The 20,432-nt window shown below is 41.2% G+C and overlaps 1 protein-coding gene across 6 annotated transcripts in view; it reads left to right on the top strand.

The window, feature by feature from the left end:
* Nbas (NBAS subunit of NRZ tethering complex) overlaps window positions 1-20,432 on the top strand; it is a 275,296-nt gene that overhangs the window by 208,645 nt on the left and 46,219 nt on the right. For all 6 annotated transcript variants that reach the window (XM_005079052.4, XM_013119856.3, XM_013119857.3 and 3 more), the window contains exons 45-47: window positions 12,709-12,927; window positions 15,661-15,863; window positions 17,960-18,049. In XM_005079052.4, coding sequence (XP_005079109.1) covers window positions 12,709-12,927; window positions 15,661-15,863; window positions 17,960-18,049 — 512 coding nt within the window. The remainder of the gene's footprint in view (window positions 1-12,708; window positions 12,928-15,660; window positions 15,864-17,959; window positions 18,050-20,432) is intronic.

The raw sequence follows: 20,432 nt of genomic DNA, 5'->3' as shown, positions 1-20,432 counted from the left end.
CTCAAAGCTTTGCATTGCATTCTTCCTGTGTTGCTGATTTGGCTGCAAAAGTGCATCTGGGTTGATCATAATTACTGGCCTGACTAGCAAGCTGAAAATGCACTCTCTGCTTTTGCATGGGAAATTATTTCAAATTGACTAAGGTGATAATTGAGTAAGAAATTGGAAATTGGTCAGTGATCATGTGCACCATACAGTCATGAATGACAATGCCTCCTACCCGTGGAGACGGTCTGAAGGGATGCCAAGCTGGTGGTCCTCTTCATTAATAAGCCGGGAAGGAGCCACATCCCCCTTCCCATGAAGCTTAGCGGCTTTAAATTCATTGTGGTGTAAATCCTTGAAAGGACAGAGGAATAAATAAACATCAGAATAATACACAGCCAATATTAAAACATATTTAGCATGAAAAGGAGCAGTGGGGGACTAGAGGTCTGGAAATAACTCCCTCTGCAATCATGTCTTTCCTTGGCAGGCTCCATCATTCTGCACAACTTCCCCTTCAGCACTCAATCTGCAGAGGCATGCTTCTCACTGCCCCATTCTTGGTCCATCCTCCAGGCTCCCTCCCTGCCATTTAACTACCTTTCAAACTTACAACCAGATCTATCTCCTAATTGCTGTTTGTGAACATGTCCCCCAGCCTGGGCAGAGAAGGAATTTGTAATAAGAAGCCCTGCTTTGTCCTTCCAGATAATTGCAGCTGCTTTGTCAGGTTATGAGCAAGAGTCCTCAGAATCACAGCTCTGGGGTTGTCACTTGTTCTTACTCATTCGGTTGTCATGGGGAGCGCTCTGTAGATGAAGGTGTTAAGTGAAAGAAGTGGAAACACTTAATACTTGAGCTAGCTCAGGCTGAGTCAATCCAGGAAGGGCACTGTTGTAGAAAAGGGAGCTCCTGAGTCTGTGTGCTTGTCCTGGGTCCCACTGCAGGACAGACTTGAAGAGAAGACATATTCCAGACAGATGTAGCAAGAACTCAAAGTACTTTCAGTTGACTGAAAATACGTGGGTACAGATAGGTACAGTGTAGGTGGGATCAGGAGGGCATGAAGCTCGAGAGAGGAGCCTTGCGGAAAGGTTTGGACTTCGTCCTGGAAATGATTAACTAGACCTGAGTTTTAGGAAGATACTGCTGGATTTTCACCTTAGGTATGACACTGTGCTGATTGAAGAAACGAACAGATGGCAATGACCTGGAGACCAGGACATCCCAGTGTGAAGGCCATCACAGCACTGATGGGAAGTCAGGAGGGCTCGGCATCTGTGGTTGTTGCTCCGGTACAGCAATGTGCCTGTCTGCATGGCCTTATGTTGTATTTCTAGAAAATACCCTTTGGGAGCTTGTACCGTCTAGCCAACACTATTAGCTGAATCTCTCAGCAAAGCTCCTTAATCACAGTATAGCCATTTCATGTCCACCTCACCTCATGGGTTTCCCATGCCATATTTATGTGGAAAAGCATGAAGGATCAGTGTGCTTGCATGGCAGGTTTTATTCATTGTCACGAGGACAGAACAAATCAGTTGAAATCTGCATGGACCCAGGAATGCCTAGTACATTTCACACTTAACACCACAGCCCTCAGTCTGGTGAATTGAACTGACTTGATAGGTGTTGAGATACACCATAGTTCTCAATAGCATGGTCATGTCAGGTCCAACCTTGGAAAAGTTCCTCTGCTGATAGGAACAGAAGCTTCTCCACTGTATGTGAGGGGGCCTCATCTCTACTGTGTGACTACGTGTCAATTTTAGAATGACACAAGTAAACTGATTTAAATGACCCTTTTAGCTGATGAGAAAATTACCAGTTCATGTGACTCAGAGATGAAGGTGACTACATGGTTAGCTATCTCAGTAGTATATGCTGTCATGGAGCCTCACATCTTTCTTTTGTAGTCTGTGATGTTAGCTTCACCACAAGACTTTATGCTGTTAATAGTCCTCGGATACTATCCCCCATCAGTGAGTGAGTGATGTTGCTTTCTAATTTGTGTCCAGACAGGTACAGTGAGAGCACACACACACACACACACACACACACTCACACTTGCAACAAGCAGATATCTCCCACTGTGCTGACTGTCATACCCTGGGTCAGCCCCTGTGTCCCTGGCTTGCCAGGTGCTGATGACCTCAAGTCTGGATTGCCTGAGCTAATCTACCAGGTCAGCACTGCGTCAGTTCCACATGGCTTCAGGGACACCCTATAGGGACAGTGTGTGTATGTGTGCATATGTGTGTGCGTGGTATGGAATTTTAGATTAGTGCCTAACATGATGGAGTCATGGAGACTTGGTTTTGGTCCTGCTCTGATGGCCTACATTCCTGTGGCTAAAGTCACATGTGGCATCTGGTAGCAGCACACAGAGAGATGAAGTGTTTGAGAAGGGCAGAGCAGGACGTGGTTGCTTTTTAAGAGTCAAGCCAGTTAAAGGCAGCTGAGGTGACTACTGTCTCCTTTGTAGTCCCATGTTTGCTGGCGCCACTAAGTTATTCTGTCATCAGAGCCAAGTTAGAGTCATTTTAAAATTATGCTTTATAAAGTATTGGCAAGGTCTCATAATTAGGTTAAGCCAATGTAATAAGCATTGAAAACTAAACAAAAAAAAACCCACAGGCTGGAGATTAGAACAAGAGTTATCATATTGTATCTCATCTTAGTCTGGGTTGTGTATGCTTCATTAAAGTTCTGTTCACTTTTATTATATACTTGTGTTTCTGAATATATGTGTACTTGCTAATTGAATTTTGATATACAGTCTAACTTGTTCTGAGTATTGAACAAAATATTTGGAGCCAACACAACTGATTGGCAAGTGGCTGAGTAATAAAACTTACCCAGGACTTAGCTTGAGGTGTCCTTCTTCCTTCAGCCCCATGCATCCCATCTAGACACTTATTGGTTCCCAGAACAGCCCCTCCCTCCTCCCACATGTGCCAGTGGGTGAATCATTGAGTCATTCAGAGACTTGGGTTCCCAGAGCTTTTCATAGTGGGTTACACACTTCCATTCTACTAAAATTAGCTGTAATAAGCTCATAGCAAATATAGGGTTTCCTTATACTTTGCCAGTGTCTTTCCCATCCTCGCATAATACTCAGTGTGCCCAGGAATAGGTGTTTCTGAAGTCACACTTAGCTGATTTCAACACAGGTGACAGTACATTAGCAAAATGGTGCTCCAAGGTGGTAGCCCTGACTCCTGTATTCTGTGTACCTTAGAGATCCTAAGATGACTTGCTTACCCTCTCCTGTTCTGGACATTTAACATTTGTATCCTAATTAGAACAGGTCACAAATGAGAGCATGAGTTCCAGAATATTGTAAATAATGACTTCTCCTTTGGAACTATTATGCAGTATAACAAATGGAAATTTGGGATATCTCTGTTCCTTTACCGTCCAAGGACAAATGCATCTTTGATACTCAGGATGAGTGCCCCTTCTTCTCAGACTGTTCCCAATTCATCAAAGTGAAATGATGCTGAATGTACGTAAAAGAGATAAAGATAGATTCTACCTGGTACTAACTAACAGGAAGGAAGAGTGCAGAGAAAATTGAGCTCTGCTTTGCCTACACAACAGGTGGGAGAGATTTCAAATGCTGCTTTGGGCTGAAGGAAGTACTGAAGGATACTGGGGACCAAGGGCAGAGTGACTATACCATCTGACTTTGCTAACTGGGAACAAACTTTTTGTGTCTTTGAAGTGGGACCAGCAACATCAGACCCTTCCTTCCCCTTCCCATAAAGACCACCAGTGAGTAAGAGCTACCTCCTTGCGTGTTTCAGAAAAGTGATTCCTAAAAAGATGTTGGGTACTAGGAGAGTTGCACAGGAAAGCGGGCAGGGTTTATAGCTGCACATTTCTAGAGAATGGCTCTTCAGAGTGGAGGACTGCATGAACCTATTGCGAGTTGTTGGCTAGAAGAACTGTAAATTTTTCTGGAAGCTTTGAGCTTGTCATTAGACCTTTTAAAGGGTTCTCCTTGGGAGAGATGAACTGACACTTCTAGAAACCATGCTAAGGCTTGGTCTGTTCTATTGGTGCTGGGCTTAGTCATTATGTTCTGGGAGTTTTGCAGTCCTCATTTTCATATGGGTTTCATCACTAGGCAGCATGTTGATACTTACAAGTCATTTCTGTATGAGAAATGATTATACAATAGAAATTAACTTGAAAAATTTTCTGAGACCATCAGCTTCTAATATTTTCTTTAAAATTCTGTTGATTTGCTACTATAATTATTGTATTTAATTTATAAGAGCAACATTGGTAAGTTACATTTTTGTTGTAAATAAATAACATGAAAATAAATTGATATTCCAAGTGTACATCTTAGGAGGCGGGTGTGGTTTAAGTATTGGTCTTAATTAGTTTGTGAGTCTTTGTGTGGCTATAACTTATTGCTAGATTGAGGTCAGTGTCGACATCAATTCATTTATAATTCATGATTTCTTTGGGGTATGTGCTCAGAGCACATAGTCCCTGGCGGAAGACCACTGGCCTAAGTGAAAGGTACCAGTTGCTCCACATTTCCTGTGAGGTGGCCTTAGCCTTCTCTTGAATCTCTTCCCTTGACTAACACACACACACACACACACACACACACACACACACACACACACACACACACACACTTTATACTAGCAGGAGCTTTTCCAGGGTAGTGTGGGATTGAGACTGGTGGAGGAGTAGTTCTCATCTTTGAGGATCAAACTTTGGGATATTTTGATATTTGTAAAACCTCTCCCCTCGTTTTCCTCAAAGGTACTGCTGGCCACTGCTTTGCATCCATTTCTGCACCTGGGAGTCTTCTTCCCACAGTGAGCCTGCACCTTTGTTGAGCCAGTAGTATATCCTGAGGTGCTCTGGAGCTCAGTAAATATTGTCCGGAGCAGTGACCGTTGACCATTTTCCTTTATACTAACCTTTGTTTAACTTCTTAAGCTACTGCTTTGCCCAAAAGTCATCCCCTCCCTTTGCTCCCCCCTGAGCTGTTTGTCCCCATTAAGTCCTGGGTCAGCCATTGCCTCCATTTTATAGACTTTTGTTTTCTAAGGCAGATTTTTTTCTCCTTTACTATCTACACATTTCATTTATATTCCTGTACATTTTATAAATATTTAATTTTATCTCATCTTTTCCATTAGCATGCATATTCAAAGGTAGAGTGTCTTAGACTATCCTGGCATCCCTATGTTCCAAGACCAGGCCTAGTGCACAGTCAGTGTTACAGTGTTGAACATAAATGGAGGAGAGAGAGAGGGGAGGAGTAAGTTGGGCTCATAAATAGGAGCATAAAAAGAAAGACTGTCTATTCAATAGTACTTAATTGTATTCTATTTCAAATTAACTGATACTGAGAATGTATGAGTAAAATACATTTTTCTCTTGGCTTTCCTAATATTTCATATAGTTGCTGTTAGCAATGGGAACCATAGAGTCTAGTTTTCCACCCATAGGAAACAACTGGGTCTTCTTAAGTCACCTGTTTCTCAAATGTCAGGTTTATGTCCAAAGTCAATCCGTACTACTTTTTAACACATGTCTTGTTGGTGGGGTTTCTCAGCCGTAAGGTTCCTGCAGCTGAATACTATCCCTGTGAATTTTTGAATGAAGCATTTCCTGAAAACTCCACTCCTGGTTTGGTCATTCTCCTGGCAGAGCTGCTTTCTGTCCTTCCTAGGAATCCAGGTCTAAGAATGGTGTTTTTAGCCTGATACCGGGACTCTGGGGATGTCACCCCGTGTCTTCCCTCCCCTTCTCTGGCATGTCTTTGTTGCACTCTGCACACCAGCCAAGCCTGTGTGCTCACGGCTGCCCGTTTGTTGTTTTTCTGGTGACCTCTCCAGACTCCTTTCCTACCTGAATTCCCACTCACTCTTTGGCCTCTCCTTAGGAATGCCTTTCCCTAGAAGCGCTATCCTGTACTTGCCTGTGACTTCTTCCATTCTGGACAGAGTGCCCTTCTGAATACTTCGATAGGCTCCTATAGCTGCCCTACTTACATAGTGGCCAGGCTTCTTTGTAATGTCTTTTGCTTCTTCCTGTTTCCAACTAGACTGTGACATAGCCAAGGGCAAGGGCTTGATCTACTTTTGTATGTAACCAGCGCTCTGCCCGAGACAAAGGAACACTGTGTCTTGGAAAATGTCTATCAGGTGAATAAACGGAGCATTGCTGGTTGGGCATCCTTGCACACTTCCCTTATGACTTCTGGTCCTCTGGCCTGTCACTGTCCCGATGGCATATTTTTTTAAGCTCAGTTTGCATTATTGTGTCACATTCTCTGGGTTGTTCTTTTTATAGTTGTTGTCTCCTTGGAGCCTACAATGGGGTCCTTGTGCAGAGTCTGGATGGTCTGCACCCCTTAGAGTATTCTGGATCCTGAGTGATTAGAGAGCATGGTACTTCATTATACTTTCTAAAGGTCCCCCTTGCCCCTGCTTGGTTATCAGAGTTGTCAAACAGTTTCTCTTACCATGAAGGGATACAAACTTAATAAAGTTTTAATCCTGAAGGGCATTGTTTAACTGTGGTAAAAACTCTGTGGCTGTGGGCTACATAGAGGGTGCTGACTGGCTTGGAGGTGACATCAGGGGTCAGGAAGGTTCCTAGAGCTGAGTTTCTAAACTGATTGTAGAAGGACAAGGAAGGAGGTCACAGAAAGAATGATGTTTCCAAGGGGGTCATATTTCCCGTCCAGTCTGATCTGCACCAGGAACGAAGTGTGACTGTGGCCGGTATCACTATCTCAGAAACTTAGCTGAATTCATGTAGACATGATACCTATAAGCAACGTGTGCACAAGCTGCATCTTTGGAGCCATTTGTTTGCTTATTTGTTTTGAGACATTTTTTCCTATACCATAGGTCTTTGATGTAGAACCCCCATCCATAATCTCTCTCAATTTAAAGAGAGCTGCATTAAAGCTATCAGGTTTCTTTCTGTGGAGGTCCATATCATCTTTAATTGCATCTCTGCCCTTTGTCATTTTATCCAATTGAAAGAATTTACAAGTGTCACACTCTTGGTTTATCTCTCCCTGAAGCATTTTAATTTTCTGAGGGGTTTATCTGCCATTTGCTGTCTATGGATTTCTCAGTCTTGTGTTCTACTGCTGGTGTGTAACTAACAATTGTTTGACCATATAAAGCCCTGAGTTTCTGTGATATTTTTCTACTCTAGTTGGTTCCTACATACAATCTGGATAATAGTTTGATAAACTAATTTCTAATTTATAGTATTTGACCATAGAATCCTATAACATCCAGCACAGACTGCTAATGTTGATATTCCAGCCTCTCTAGACCTTCACATTCATTAGTATGTGATATACTATATGGGTAAATAGTCTGTGCTATACTATATAAATATATGGTGTATGATATGCTATACAAATAAATGGTATATGCTGTACTATATGGATATGTGGTGTATCATATTCTATATGAATATATGATGTATACTATACACTATTTGGATATATGGGCACATGGTATATGACATACTATATGTATCAACAGTATATGGATAAGTGGTATGTGATATATGGATACATGGTATAGAATATACTATATGGATATGTGGTATATGATCTGATATATAGATACAGTTTTGCAATGGCTGATATGATGACCAAAACTATCCATGGCAATACTCTTAATACCTGTTGTTTGTCAGAAATGGTTGAGGTTCATAGTGGCTTAACAGTGTAAAAGGCTATCGGTCCTTCCTTTTCTAAGTGGAATAAGAGACTGTACCACAAATCACGTAGGGTCTGTGCTGGTGGGGCCTTACTATTTCGTGTCAGTACCATGTGAGCTCCACATTCTCCTTACCTGCTATGACTGAGGTAGCAAAGAATAAAAACCCATGATCCATGGATACTTGTTTTACCTTTCTTCAAAATGGCACATGTCACCTCTGGTCAGATTTCATTGGCTGCAATATGACTGGTCCCAACTTCAAGGAAGCCAACAAGTACGGTTTGGTAGAAGGGATGCTGATGTCTGCTGAGTATGCCATCTGTCACATTAGGAGACAGGTTATCCCCCTGTGGCAACACTCCCCAGGAGAAGCCATGGAGTCTCAACAGTGAAGTGACAGTCCTTAGAGTCAGGTGTATTCTGAAGGTAGATCCAGGAAAATGTGCTGATGTCATGACACCTTGACCTTTTCTCCGCCTTATATTCTGGTATACATACTTTTTTTAATGAGCCTAGTTCATGCTTTTATCTCATTTTTCTATGGAACCTAAAAAATAGACCAGTACCTGTTTACTAAAGAAAAATTTCAGCCATTTACCTTTAAAAACTTTTTGCAATTACTGTTGTGTGTATGTAGAGGTCAGAGGGCTACCTTCCCTTCCACCATGTGAGTTCCAGGGATTGAATGTTGGCTTAGCAACAAGCACCTTCACTCACTTGAGCCATCTCACCTCTCCTAGCCAGCTAGCTACCTGTCATTATTTTAGTGGCAGTTACTAGTACAGCAATAGTAAAAAATAGTATCTGTGTTATCATATTAAAGTGTGTATAGATGACATGTTAATGAACCTCAAAAGTAAGTTTAATAATGAAGATATTGTGTGACCATCAGGTATACAAAAAAAGTTGCTATTTCTTACTCTGGTAATTTTCATTTTTCCCCTTTATTCCTGTCACCTTAATCATAGTTAAATGTAAAGAAAATAAATGTCTAAATAAAGGTTTAGTGATGAGCTTCCAGGCTCTGGGGTCTCCCATGGTGAACTTGTAAAGAAAAATGGTGAAAAGCATGAGTTAAGTCAAATGCACGTTGGGATAAAAGCCCTTTCATCCTTTCGCATAGAACTGTTTCTTTTTTTTTTAATTTATTTTTCAGTTTAAATTTAGATAAGAAACAAGGTTGCTTCACAAGTCAGTTCCAGGTCCCTCTCCCTTTCCCTCCCCTCCTCCCGTACCCTCCCCCCAACCCCCCCCCCCGTTATCCCCTCATTTCCCCAGGGAGGGTGAGGCCCTCCATGGGGGTGTCCATAGTCTGTCATTTCATATAGGGCAGGGCCTAGACCCTTCCCCAAGAGTTCAGGGTGGGAGTGCACCTCCCATTGTTGGATGGGAGTCCAAAGTCCATGTGTATACTCAGGATGGGTACTGATCTGCTGCCCAAGGCTCTATAGATTCCCTAGGCCTCCTCACTGACACCCAGATTCAGGGGGTCTTGATCAGTCCCATGCTGGATTCCCAGGCTGATGCCTGGGATTCAAGAGTTAACCTTTGTCAGGTCAGCTGTTTCTGGGGGTTAAACCTTCCCAGTCTTAATCCCTTTGGTCATCAGTCCTCCCTCTCTGTTACTGGCTTTCTTGAGTTCAGCTCAGTACTTAACCGAGGGAGTCTGCCTCTTCTTCGATCAGCCACTAAATGAAGTTTCTGTCTAGCTATCTCAAAAATATTAATTTAGGGTTATTTATTCACATTAAGTACAGAGCTATTTAGCTATTTTCAAATAGTTCTTTTGAACAATCTGTTAAGGTAGAAAAAAGAAAATGCCTTTTGTGATAGTGGTATAGTGTGAGGATCAGAGTTTAACTGTTGAAGACAGTCAGGGTGACCAGCACACATTATATGACAGTGTGTAGTACAGAGGGGTAAGGCTGGGTGGTGCTGGGAAGCCAAGTTACTGCACACATAAGCAACTGAGTCATGCTCATTGCCGGAGCAGAGAACTTTTCAGTAGACTGAACCAGCTGGATCAGGTTGACCCCATGTTTGCTGTTGAAGTATGAGTAGAGATTTCTCTTGCCGTAAAAGGACAAGCAAATACCCCACTGAGGTGACAGTGACAACCAGGAATTACGGACTGTGTGTGGCCGGAGTCTAGGATATGAGTCAGCTTGGAGCTAGCTTGAGTTTTATGTTATGCTTTTTGATGAGATCCTTTTAAAAACATTACATGAGAAATTCACTGGGAACATGAGAAGACAGTGGGGAGGGAGGATGACCTGTGTTAGTTGCTCAGATTAAAACCCAGGCTCTTTATTGAACTCTTTCTGTAGTCACTGAACTTTAGTGATTGTTTTTATAGACTGCCTTACTTAATTACTGTATGTCATAGATATAGTGTTCACATTTTCTTGGGGAAGAAACTAAAGCTTGAAAGTCTTTGTCAAGTTGTCAGGCAACTGGGACTAAGTAGTAAATATTAGATATAAATCACCTGAATTTACCTCCCTTCCAGTTTCCTATACCATCACCCCAGCGTTTGTCACTGCCAGGTTAAGTCTTGGTTAGCAATGATCCTCCTGGACCTATGCACTCAGTGACTGCTGTTTCTCCCAACACTTTGCTTCCCCCACACACAAGTACTTCCTGTCTTTTTCCTATTCTCCAGCTAGTTTACTCTCAAGACTTCTCTATACCACACACTAGAAAAGGAAGAATAGTGGCCAAGTCAGCATATTCAAATAATTGTCAAAATTTACCTTTTAGGGCAAAAAAGTATAATGAGTCAAAAGAAAAGATTCATAACACTGTTATTCAGCTTTGATTTTGTTGCAATACTCAGTCAGTTGTGCACTCTGTAACAGTCTGGCAGACGGAGGATGCAGAAGATGGCTGGAAAGAAGATGTGTGATATGTGTCAAGACAAACTCTCTGGGTACCACATGGTGTGGATTCCAGGGTTTAGTATTTTTTTCTTGAGACAGAGTCTTACTGTGGAGGCCAGGTCATTAAGTTTTCAATCCTCATGCCTCTGCCTCTTGAATAGCCTCTGCTTCTGCATTGGATTCAGATTTCTTTCCTCTTAACTTTCACATGTACAGGGTGGAGGAGGGAAAGGTCTGTTGAGCAAGCATAAGTATATTTGTAGTGTCTTGTATTTCTAAACCACGAGAGGAAGACTTTTTGCTACAATTAATCCTTCCCCAGTCGTTCTCAGCTTTTCTAATGCTGCGACCCTTTAATACACTTCCTCATGTTGTGGTGACCCCAACCATAACATTTCATTGCTACTTCATAATTGTAATGTTGTTACTATCATGAATTGTAATGTAAGTATTTTTGGAGATAAAGGTAGCCTTGGGTTGTGACCCACAGATTGAGAACCATTGAGTTAGAGGCTTCGGATCTTATGCCATCTGCTTAGTAGCAGAACCCAGACAGAAGTGATACCACACAATACACTTTGAGGCTGCATTACAGAACAGGTCTTGAGTACAAGTCCATGGAAACAGTCACCACCAAGGTGACTTTAATGAGCATTTACGTAGAATTAGGAAAATGTCAGCTGTCAACATTTAAACTAATTCTCTGAGGTAACCTGAAGTTTGGGTTGAGGAACATTTGCTTTCTAGTGTAGCTATACTTGCATTTCAGCTTACTTCCGTCTTTCAAAAAATGTATCAGTGACTAATTTTAAGAAATAGCTGGGAAATCTAAGATGTTATCAAAGGCCATTTATGTGTTTTGTTAAAAAACAAAAACAAACAAACAAAAAAAAACCACTAAGTCCTTTTGAGGATATAGCAGAAATGGGCGTGAGAGGTCAATGGGCACATTGGGTTGCCTAGAGGAGCTCCTCCTTCACAGAAGGTGAGGATGGGCTTTGTGATTCTCAAGTTACATATGCAGGTAAATGAGCTCAATGTGCTTAATAGTTTTAGGAAACTATAAGTCCTGCATGCCCAATGCAGAAACTGCCACATGTCAGGGAGTGTGTGAATGAACACAACAATATTACAAAACCCAGGAAAGCAGAGAGGAAAAAACTACTCAGAACCAGAACATTTTGTCACTAACATTTTATATACTATTAATATATATGTATATAGAATTCTATATGATATGTGTTTGTACCATATACCTAAATGGCCAGACATATTTTTCTGCAGATACTTTATATACATGTTTATGTGCACAGAAAATGTATAATATATGCAAAAATTAATTTTGTATATAGTATAATTTAAATTTTAATGTAAATATGGTACAGATGACCTTATGTCCTGATTTCTAAAATTTAATGTTTTTGGAAGCACTTTGTAAAATTGCTCTACTGATTTTATAGTTCTAATTTTAATAACTGCATAATATGCTAACAACTAATTCATCCTAAGATAGTTACTGTTAATCTTGTGAACTAGATTGCTTTTGAATTTTCCTTTTTATAGTCTTATTCTAGTTAAAATTTTCATTCCTCTGTGTCTGTGTCTCTTCCTCCATCCTTTACCCCATCTCAATTGTTCTAGGAGTTTTCTTTTGAGACAAGATCTCACTACTTAGCTCATGATGGCTTCAAACTTAAAATCCTTCTGCCTCCACCTTGAAAGAGCTGGGATTACTGATGTATGCCAGTATCCCATGGATCTTGATTTTTTTACTTGGCAGTAAATACAAGCTCAGAACTGGAATTTCTGACTGTAAATGAGTTCCTGTCTTTGCACTTTGTGTAAGAGTCAGTGATGTCTAATTTCATCCTTTCCATTCTTTGACCCTCTTTGACTATTATCAATATTTAAAGTCTACTTTAATAGCTGAGTAGAATAAATGATATTTCACTGTTTTTGTTTCCTTCACAGAAGGAAAACAAAACAAAAGCAATGGAAGTGCTAACTGATTAACTTATGAAAATTTCACTTTAATTCTACCCATCTAATACCTATTGAATGTGCCAAAAATAATACTAGGTTTTTACCTGACTTTGTTTATTGCCTTTTTAAAGCTGTCTGTAGAAACACGTGAAGAGATGACCAGAAAGGCCATTAAGACAGTCAAGCATTTCATAGAGAAACCAAGGAAAAGAAATTCAGAAGATGACCCCCAGGAAGGTCACGATTTTCAAGTCACCTACGCAGATGCCCTGGCTCACCTGGAGACCTCACTTGCTCATCTGGAAACCCTCGGCCACAGCTTCATCCTCAGTCTGAAGAACAGTGAGCAGGTATGAACTTGACGCTTGGGGATGACTTGTGGTGCCATGTTTGCTCTGTTCACCTCAAAGCTACTTTAGGAACTCTGTTAGCTCCTGGCTCCTGTAAGAGATATGTGAAGTAATCATTTTGTATGTAGAGAAACCTTATCAACCTTATTTCTGCTGTAGTTTTAAAAGTTTCAGTCTGTGGGAACTGGGCCTCTTTGCTGAAAGGCTTGAGGTAGCATGTGATGGAGCAAAACCACTCACATCATTATTAAGAAGTGAGACAAAGAAAAGACTGGAATCCTACTATGCTCTTCAGTGTCCTGCCGACCTCTCACTGGGTCCTGTCTTTTGAAAGGTCCCACCACCTTGTGTCCTTAAATGGAGTCCTCTGTGGGATGGGAAGATACAACTGGAACAGTGGTGCTGATGGGATTTTAGATATGAAAAGCTGTGTTCTTGCCTTTATAATCTTTATCATTTGATTCTCTGGTGGCTTCATTTCTCTTTCTAAAAGAATTTGGGCCATGGATGTTATCTAGAAAGAGGGAAAGGTATTTCGGGGGAAGCAGGAATTTAGGGAACACTGGGTGGTTACCTAGGTGAGGAGGGACTTCTAAAGTTATGTCCCAAGGATGCCCAGTCTTCTGTCATGCATACCCTGCATTCACCTTGTGCCTGTAGGTTTTGTCCATAAGGGCTCTTATATCTTCCTTAAAAAGATTCCATTTAAATGTAGTCACTATAATATGTAACAATAAAAAACTGTTAGTAATTCTTTAATATCATTAAAACTTTGGTCATGTTCAGGTTTAGTGTGGTGGTTTTAAAAAAAAAGTTCAGGGTTACCAGGGAAACTACACAGAAGCTGGAAAGCGGTGCTGTGGTTCAGAAGCCCTGTATGGTATGTACAGCCATGTACTATATGTGCTGCCATGTGCCATATGGGCAGCCATGTGCTGTGTGCTGGGAACCACAGCTATGGCTGACTTCCTCTTGTAATTTTGGTTTTTACAGGTATGTTTGAAAGAAGCAATATAACATGGGTGAAGAGTGATTTTTGGTCCTAGTCTCAGCTCTTTTACATGGTGGCAATGTGACTTTAGGTATGCCATTTAGTGTCTGGATCTTCAGTTTCTGTTTGATGAGATGAGACTACGTAAAAGTAATTGTAGGATTATTGTTGGAAATAATTAAACTCCATATATGTAACACCTGGGATTATATAGTTATTGCTCAAAACATTATAATGATGATTAAGCTTTAAAGTTCAATTATAAACAGTCCATACTATCTAGAGTATCTAACCCTGGTAATGACCTGATTTTCATGTTATCCCTTGCTGATGACCATGTCAGAGGAATAGCAGGTGGCACTTGAATTCAGGAGTCCAGTCCACCAGAGTATCAGGCACTGATGGTTGAATCTCATTAGGTAAGACTCTCAGAGCTTCCGCTCCAGAGTGTCTCTTGCTGCTGCTGTGCCTTTGCGTGTTTGCCACTGCCATTTTTTTTCTGTTATGTGGCATGACGTGAATTCCTGTAGCAACATCCCCAGTGCCTTTAAGGTAGTGTGATTATCTCATGGAAATTTCCTGCTCTGCTGGGCATTTTTACCTATGGATTATTATGAAGATGGTTTCCTCTTTAGCTGTACTGTTTAAAGTGTTGCCACACACACACACACACACACCCCTCTATAAAGCAAGGGCTGCAGAGGATAGAAAACAGGAACTAGGAAGTGTCACACAACTGGGACTTACGAGTTTCTCCTGGGGAGCCGTATGTATAGATTGGGATTTAGGTTAATGATTAGGAAAACAATTATGTCCCAGGAGATAGTTCAAGTTCTCTCTGATATTTGGAAATGTGTTCACAGGTTTCCTTTTGCATCATAGCTAAAACAAAGATTTAAACAGTTGCTTCCAAGTAAGTAGAAAACAAAGAATTGGATGGTTAGTTAAGATTACTGGGTTCTAAAATATGAAAAGGGAAACTAGTAAGCTGTGTTTCTGGCAATTATAAAAACCACTGCCTATGCAAATGGTTATGGCTGAAAGTCTGATCTATGATAAGTCTCAAAGATAAATGTTAAATGTGTGTGTGTTCTTGGGGATAATTTGTTTCCACCTCTAATATGTAAAAGGTCTAATCATGTAAGGGAGATGGAAAACATGCTGTTTTTTTATGTGTATTTATTGTAATCATTCACTTAAAAAATAGGATGTAACTACATTGTAATTTTTGTATTGCTTCAAAGAGTCTGCTGGGGTATATAAGCTGTCAGGGAAAAAAATTTATGAAGAGAGAAGGAAGACACCAGGAAGTCGTTAGAAGTCATCAGGAAGTAGAGGAGAAGGAAGACATCAAGAAGTAGTTGCAAGGAAGTCATCAGGAAAGAGACAGAAAGGAAACACCAGGGTAGAAGAACAGAAGAGGAAATGAACAGAGTAGAACAAGCAACAAAAAGAATAATAAAATAGAAGAGAAACTTTTATCCCTCGGAAAAGAAGTCTGTGTATTTTTTCTCACTGACTCAGCATTTTATTCCCAGTCTCTCTGACCTGTAGAAGGCTGGACCCTCTGCAATCGCTAGTAGCATTCACAGTACCCTCTTCTGTTCACAAGACTTTTGTTTCTTGGTATGCTATTGATGATAGGAATTTTTTTGTTTGTGGACCTTCTAAATATACTTTGTGTAAGTAGACACATTTAGCTTCTTATTAAAATTTCAGTGTTGATTGCTTTTTCTTTCCAGGAAATACTACAGAAATACAGTTATCTCTATGATCTGTCCCGCTCAGAAGAAGAGAAACTTCATGACCAAGCCGTGGCCATGTGTTTAGATGGCCAGCCTCTAAGGATGATTCAACAGCTGCTGGAAGTGGCCATCGGTCCTGTCAATATCTCACCTAAGGATGTAGTGCATAGTGCAATCACAAAAATAATTTCTGCATTGAGGTAAGCTATAAAGTAACAATTACAGAAGACCTAAGGTAATATTTCCTCAATAGTAATGCCCACCCCATAATCATTATGAAGCTAAACTGTCATCAGGCATGTGGAAGCATATCATTATTTTCAAATGTTACAAACTTGACAGATTACTTCTAGAATTTTCAAACTCTTAAGACCTAAAATGTCCTGAGAATGGACAGACACAGACACAGACACACAGACACACACACACACACACACACACACACACACACACAAAACGTGCCATGAAGCCAATGTTGGGCTCCTTAGAGAAGCAAGAGAAAGGTCAAATGATACGTGAAGTGGGTACCAAGAGCCTGATTGCCCTGTGGCATCAGTGGGGCTGCTCAGCACCTGCCTTTTCTAATTCCCTTCTTGGAGTCAGTGAGAAATGGTGCCCAAGAGGCTCTTTTGATGAACTCAAGTCACAACCAATTCAGGGAAGAAGTTAGGCATCAGCTAACTGTTTAGGACATGGGTTATCTGCTACGAGGGGTGTAAGCTCCTGTCCCCACACAGACACATTAGTGCACAGCAAGCATGAGGGCTAGAAAAGAGGAAAGTGAAGCTAAGGGAATAATGAGGCATCATGCACTTTTTGTGAATAATGTAATTAGGCTAAGAGATTTAGTTGTATTTAATTTATTCTCCTTTTAAGCATCCTTTGTAATTCCGTATTGCTCTTGAGGAACTTTTTGATTAAATGCATGTCAGTTTTCTGAAGCTAAACTGAAATCAAATGAGCCTTTATCAGTTTAATTACCCCAGCCTCATCCAGTCTTCACAGTAATGCTCTGAGCTACCTAGTAATTTTATGCAGAGAAGACAAAATGCAGCAGCACTTCATTTTAGAAATAACAAATTCCACATTAATAAAGCTTTGCTCTATTAGTATGTTGTGATTTCTTTGCTGTTGCTTATAAGAACCACTCATTTCCAAATGATAACATATTTATTTGCCTTATTTTGTACCTTTTAGTTTATAATTATAGTTTCTTAACTAGACAAAGCTTACAAAAGACACTTTTAGCAAAATGAGTGCCTTTATGGCATTTCCACTACGAGAGACTATGTTTAGATCACGTCTGTTTGGTCATGACAGTGCACTGAAGACATCTGACCAATGTGCATTTACAACTTGGAGTGATAGAAGGCTCAGGAACATGGAGAGATCAACCATTGCACTCTCAGGGTCTAGGACTAGGATGCTGTTGGACTAGGCCCCTGCATGTACCTCAGTTAAGTTTAGTAGGTGTAAGCATAAAATGACAAAGACCTCAAAGTGAGTCTAGCAGGTGGTTTAAATCCAAAAGTACTCTGGAAATATGTATACAACTTCTTTTTCTTCTCTTGCACTTTGGGAATTTGCAGGAGTTCTAGACAGTGGGTAAATACCCTTTTGTTTTCTTTAACTTTTCATTTATTATTTGTGTCTTTCACATCATGCCTCCCAATCCCACCCATTCCCCTCCCCCTCAAATAAAACAAATGAAAAACTTTTTTTAAAAAAGGAAGAAACAAAATGTCATTTTGGAAGCCCATCTATGATCTGCTGGAGCATAAGGTTTTGGGGTGTGGGAGGGGTGTTGGTCCTTCCAACCCAGGGCTGTCGGATCTCCACATCACAGGGCAACAACTGGATGAGAACCAGCGAGAGCCCAGCATTGATGGTGCAGCAGAGACCAGGGGGCTCGAATCAAACCAATGATTCCTTGTGATGAACTCCTGCATGTAAAGATAAAGGGGTTTACTGTGTAAATCCTGTTTTTTAAGAGCTTCAAGCTGGTAGGCTTAGAACATTATTATATTTAACGTTTATAATGCTTTAATGATCAGTTGCTTTTAAATGGCAAAGTAGGTTATATTACTCTCCCTATAGAAATGTGTGCATGGATTAACCTTGAGCTCCTTAAGGGTGCCAGCTTTCCCATCCTTAGCACTTCACTCTGAGCACAGAGCAGTAAGCAGAACATGCCACACCATAATCCAACTTGGTTCACCAGAGTGTGTCAATAGAAATTGTCTTTTTGAGGCTCCATTGACCTCTTCTGACCCAATTACTCTTTTTCTCATCACAGTGGCAATAGTGCTGAACTCTGTGGGACGCGTGACCCCCTCCAGGTCCTGGAAGGTGTTGTTGGGGCAGTCCACACCAGTGTGGACAACGGGTAAGATCAGGACAGCTTGTCCATCTGCTCTAAATGGCTTTTCTCCTGTTTTAGTTACTTTATTATTGCTGTGAAGAGACACTATGACCATGCCAGCTTATAAAAGCAAACATTGAATTGCTTATAGTTTCAGAGGGTTAGTCCTTGACCATCATGCCCAGGAGCATGGCAGCAAGCAGGCAGGTGAATAGGTGTAGTGCTGGAGCAGTTGCTGAGAGTTTCCATCTAATCTGCACGTTAGAGGGAGAGAGTGAGCTAGACCAGGTCGGCATGAGGTTTTGAAACCTCAGACCCTTCCCAATGACATAGGTCATCCAATAAGACCACACCTCCTAGTCCTTCCCGAAACACTTCCACCAACTAGGACCAGTAGTTCAAATGTATGAGCCTATGGTGGCCAATCTTATTTAAACAACTACATTATTCCCTGGTCCCCATAGGCCTGGAACCATATCATAATGCAAAATGCATTCAGTCCAACTTTAAAAGCATCCATTATTTTTCACAGTTTGAACACTATTTAAATGTCCAAAGTCTCTTCTGAGACTCAAGACAATCTGTTGACTGTAACCTCCTGTAAAATCAAAAAGCAGAGTCCATGCTTCCAAGATACAGTGGCACAAGAATATACATTAATTACCATTTCAAAATGGAGGAAAGTGCTCATAGTGAGGAAATGCTAGAATTCAGGTCTCAGAAACCCAGGACAAATAGGTAACTGAGGTGCCTATTAACACAATAAAGTGGATCCTGTCTCTTCCAGCATCACTTAGTACCTGTGGCTCCTCTCACCACTCCCAGCATCACTTGGTACCCGTGGTCCCTCCCACCTTCCCAGCATCGCTCGGTACTTGTGGCTCCTCTCACCTCTCTTAGTGTCACTCATCAGTACCTGTGGCTTCTCCCAGCACTTCTCATTCTGCCCCCATCCTAAATCTCTCCCTGCCAGGGGCTGGGCTTCCACTCCAGTCCCCCTAGCTGATCCCGGGATAACTCAGTCATTTTTGCTACACCTGCTTCTTGGCTTCTTGGCCTAGGCTTCCTTGGTCAGTGGTTCTTCTCTTGCTCTCCCTTCCCCTCTTTCCTCTCATGGTCTGGTTAAGTTTGTTGGCCATGCTCAGCTGGACTCATTCCTCAGCCTGATTTCTCCCTTACATCTGCAATAAATACCTTCTCCTTATTTTAGGAGTAGTACTGTTCTCCTCCTTTTGTTTCATTTTTAGTGAACCAAAGCATTACCAAAACCCAGCACGGCAAACTCCAGCCTCCATATCTGATGTCAGAGGGATTAGATGGCTCTTTAGATCTCTCCCTCCTTCCAGTGTTGTTGACTACAACACATTTCTCTTTCTTTCGCTGGTTTCAATCCCTGTGTGCAGCTCTCCCTGGCGGATATCCCATGGCTCTGACATCTCCAACATCTTGAAGTTTCCAACGAAATCCAGGCTTCACCTTCACAGCCTCTCAAAATGGCATCTCTGGGCTTCCATGAATGGACTCCCTTGCCACATACCCGGCCTCAGTGGCTTTCCTTAGCTGTGGAGGAAGATTGATTCCCCATCCTATTTACTCCTGAAGCAGGACTGATGCTGCCCTTGGGATGGAGCCTGGCCCCTCCTTGAACTACATTTGCATAAACTTTGATTTGTTGGTGGTCTGCCTTGTTAGATAAACTTGCCCTTGCTTGAGGAGAAGGTGCCTTAGACACTTCACTTTTACAATTTGGGAGCATGACTGGATGAGGTTGCACCTGGGGGCACCACTCCTTTTATTCCAATTAACTTTAGGCCTTTCTTTAAACTTCTTTTCTCTTTGGTTCTGACATTACATTGCCTGGTTCCCTTTTCCTTCTTGAGCTGTACATTTTGTTTTTCTTTTGCCCTGTTTGCTCTCATTCATTGTAGATCTGCATAAGAATGATCATTAATAACCACATGATACATCTAATACTAGTTTGTCTTGAAATCTCTTCTGTCAATGGTATAGTTCAAAAACTCTTCAGTTTTAGCCTCTGGTAGATTTTTAGGACAAAACCAAAAATCAGCCACCTCCATTGACAAAATATTACAGTTCTTCTTGATCTGGGTCTCAATAGTCACATTGTTCTCAGCACTTATGTCTCTGAGTTCCTACTGGGCTGGCCCATTAAGCCCTACTTAATGCATCCAATCACTTTTCTAGTTCAAATTACCAGTGTCTTCCACATTGCTCCAAAGCAACAGCATGGTCAGGCCTATTAAAATAACACTCCAGTCCCTGGTACCAACTTCCTTCTTAGTCGCTGTTCTCTTACTGTAAAGAGAAGCCATTACAAAATCAACTTAGAAAAAAAAAAAGACCGCCTTTGGGACCCTTGGTTACTGTTTTAATACAGCAAGAGAGA

The sequence above is a fragment of the Mesocricetus auratus genome, unplaced genomic scaffold (assembly GCF_017639785.1).
Source record: "Mesocricetus auratus isolate SY011 unplaced genomic scaffold, BCM_Maur_2.0 Super-Scaffold_100024, whole genome shotgun sequence".
NCBI classification, from domain to species: Eukaryota; Metazoa; Chordata; class Mammalia; order Rodentia; family Cricetidae; genus Mesocricetus; species Mesocricetus auratus.
The sequence above is the reverse complement of the archived record's forward strand: the minus strand, read 5'-3'. Positions and strand labels throughout refer to the sequence as shown.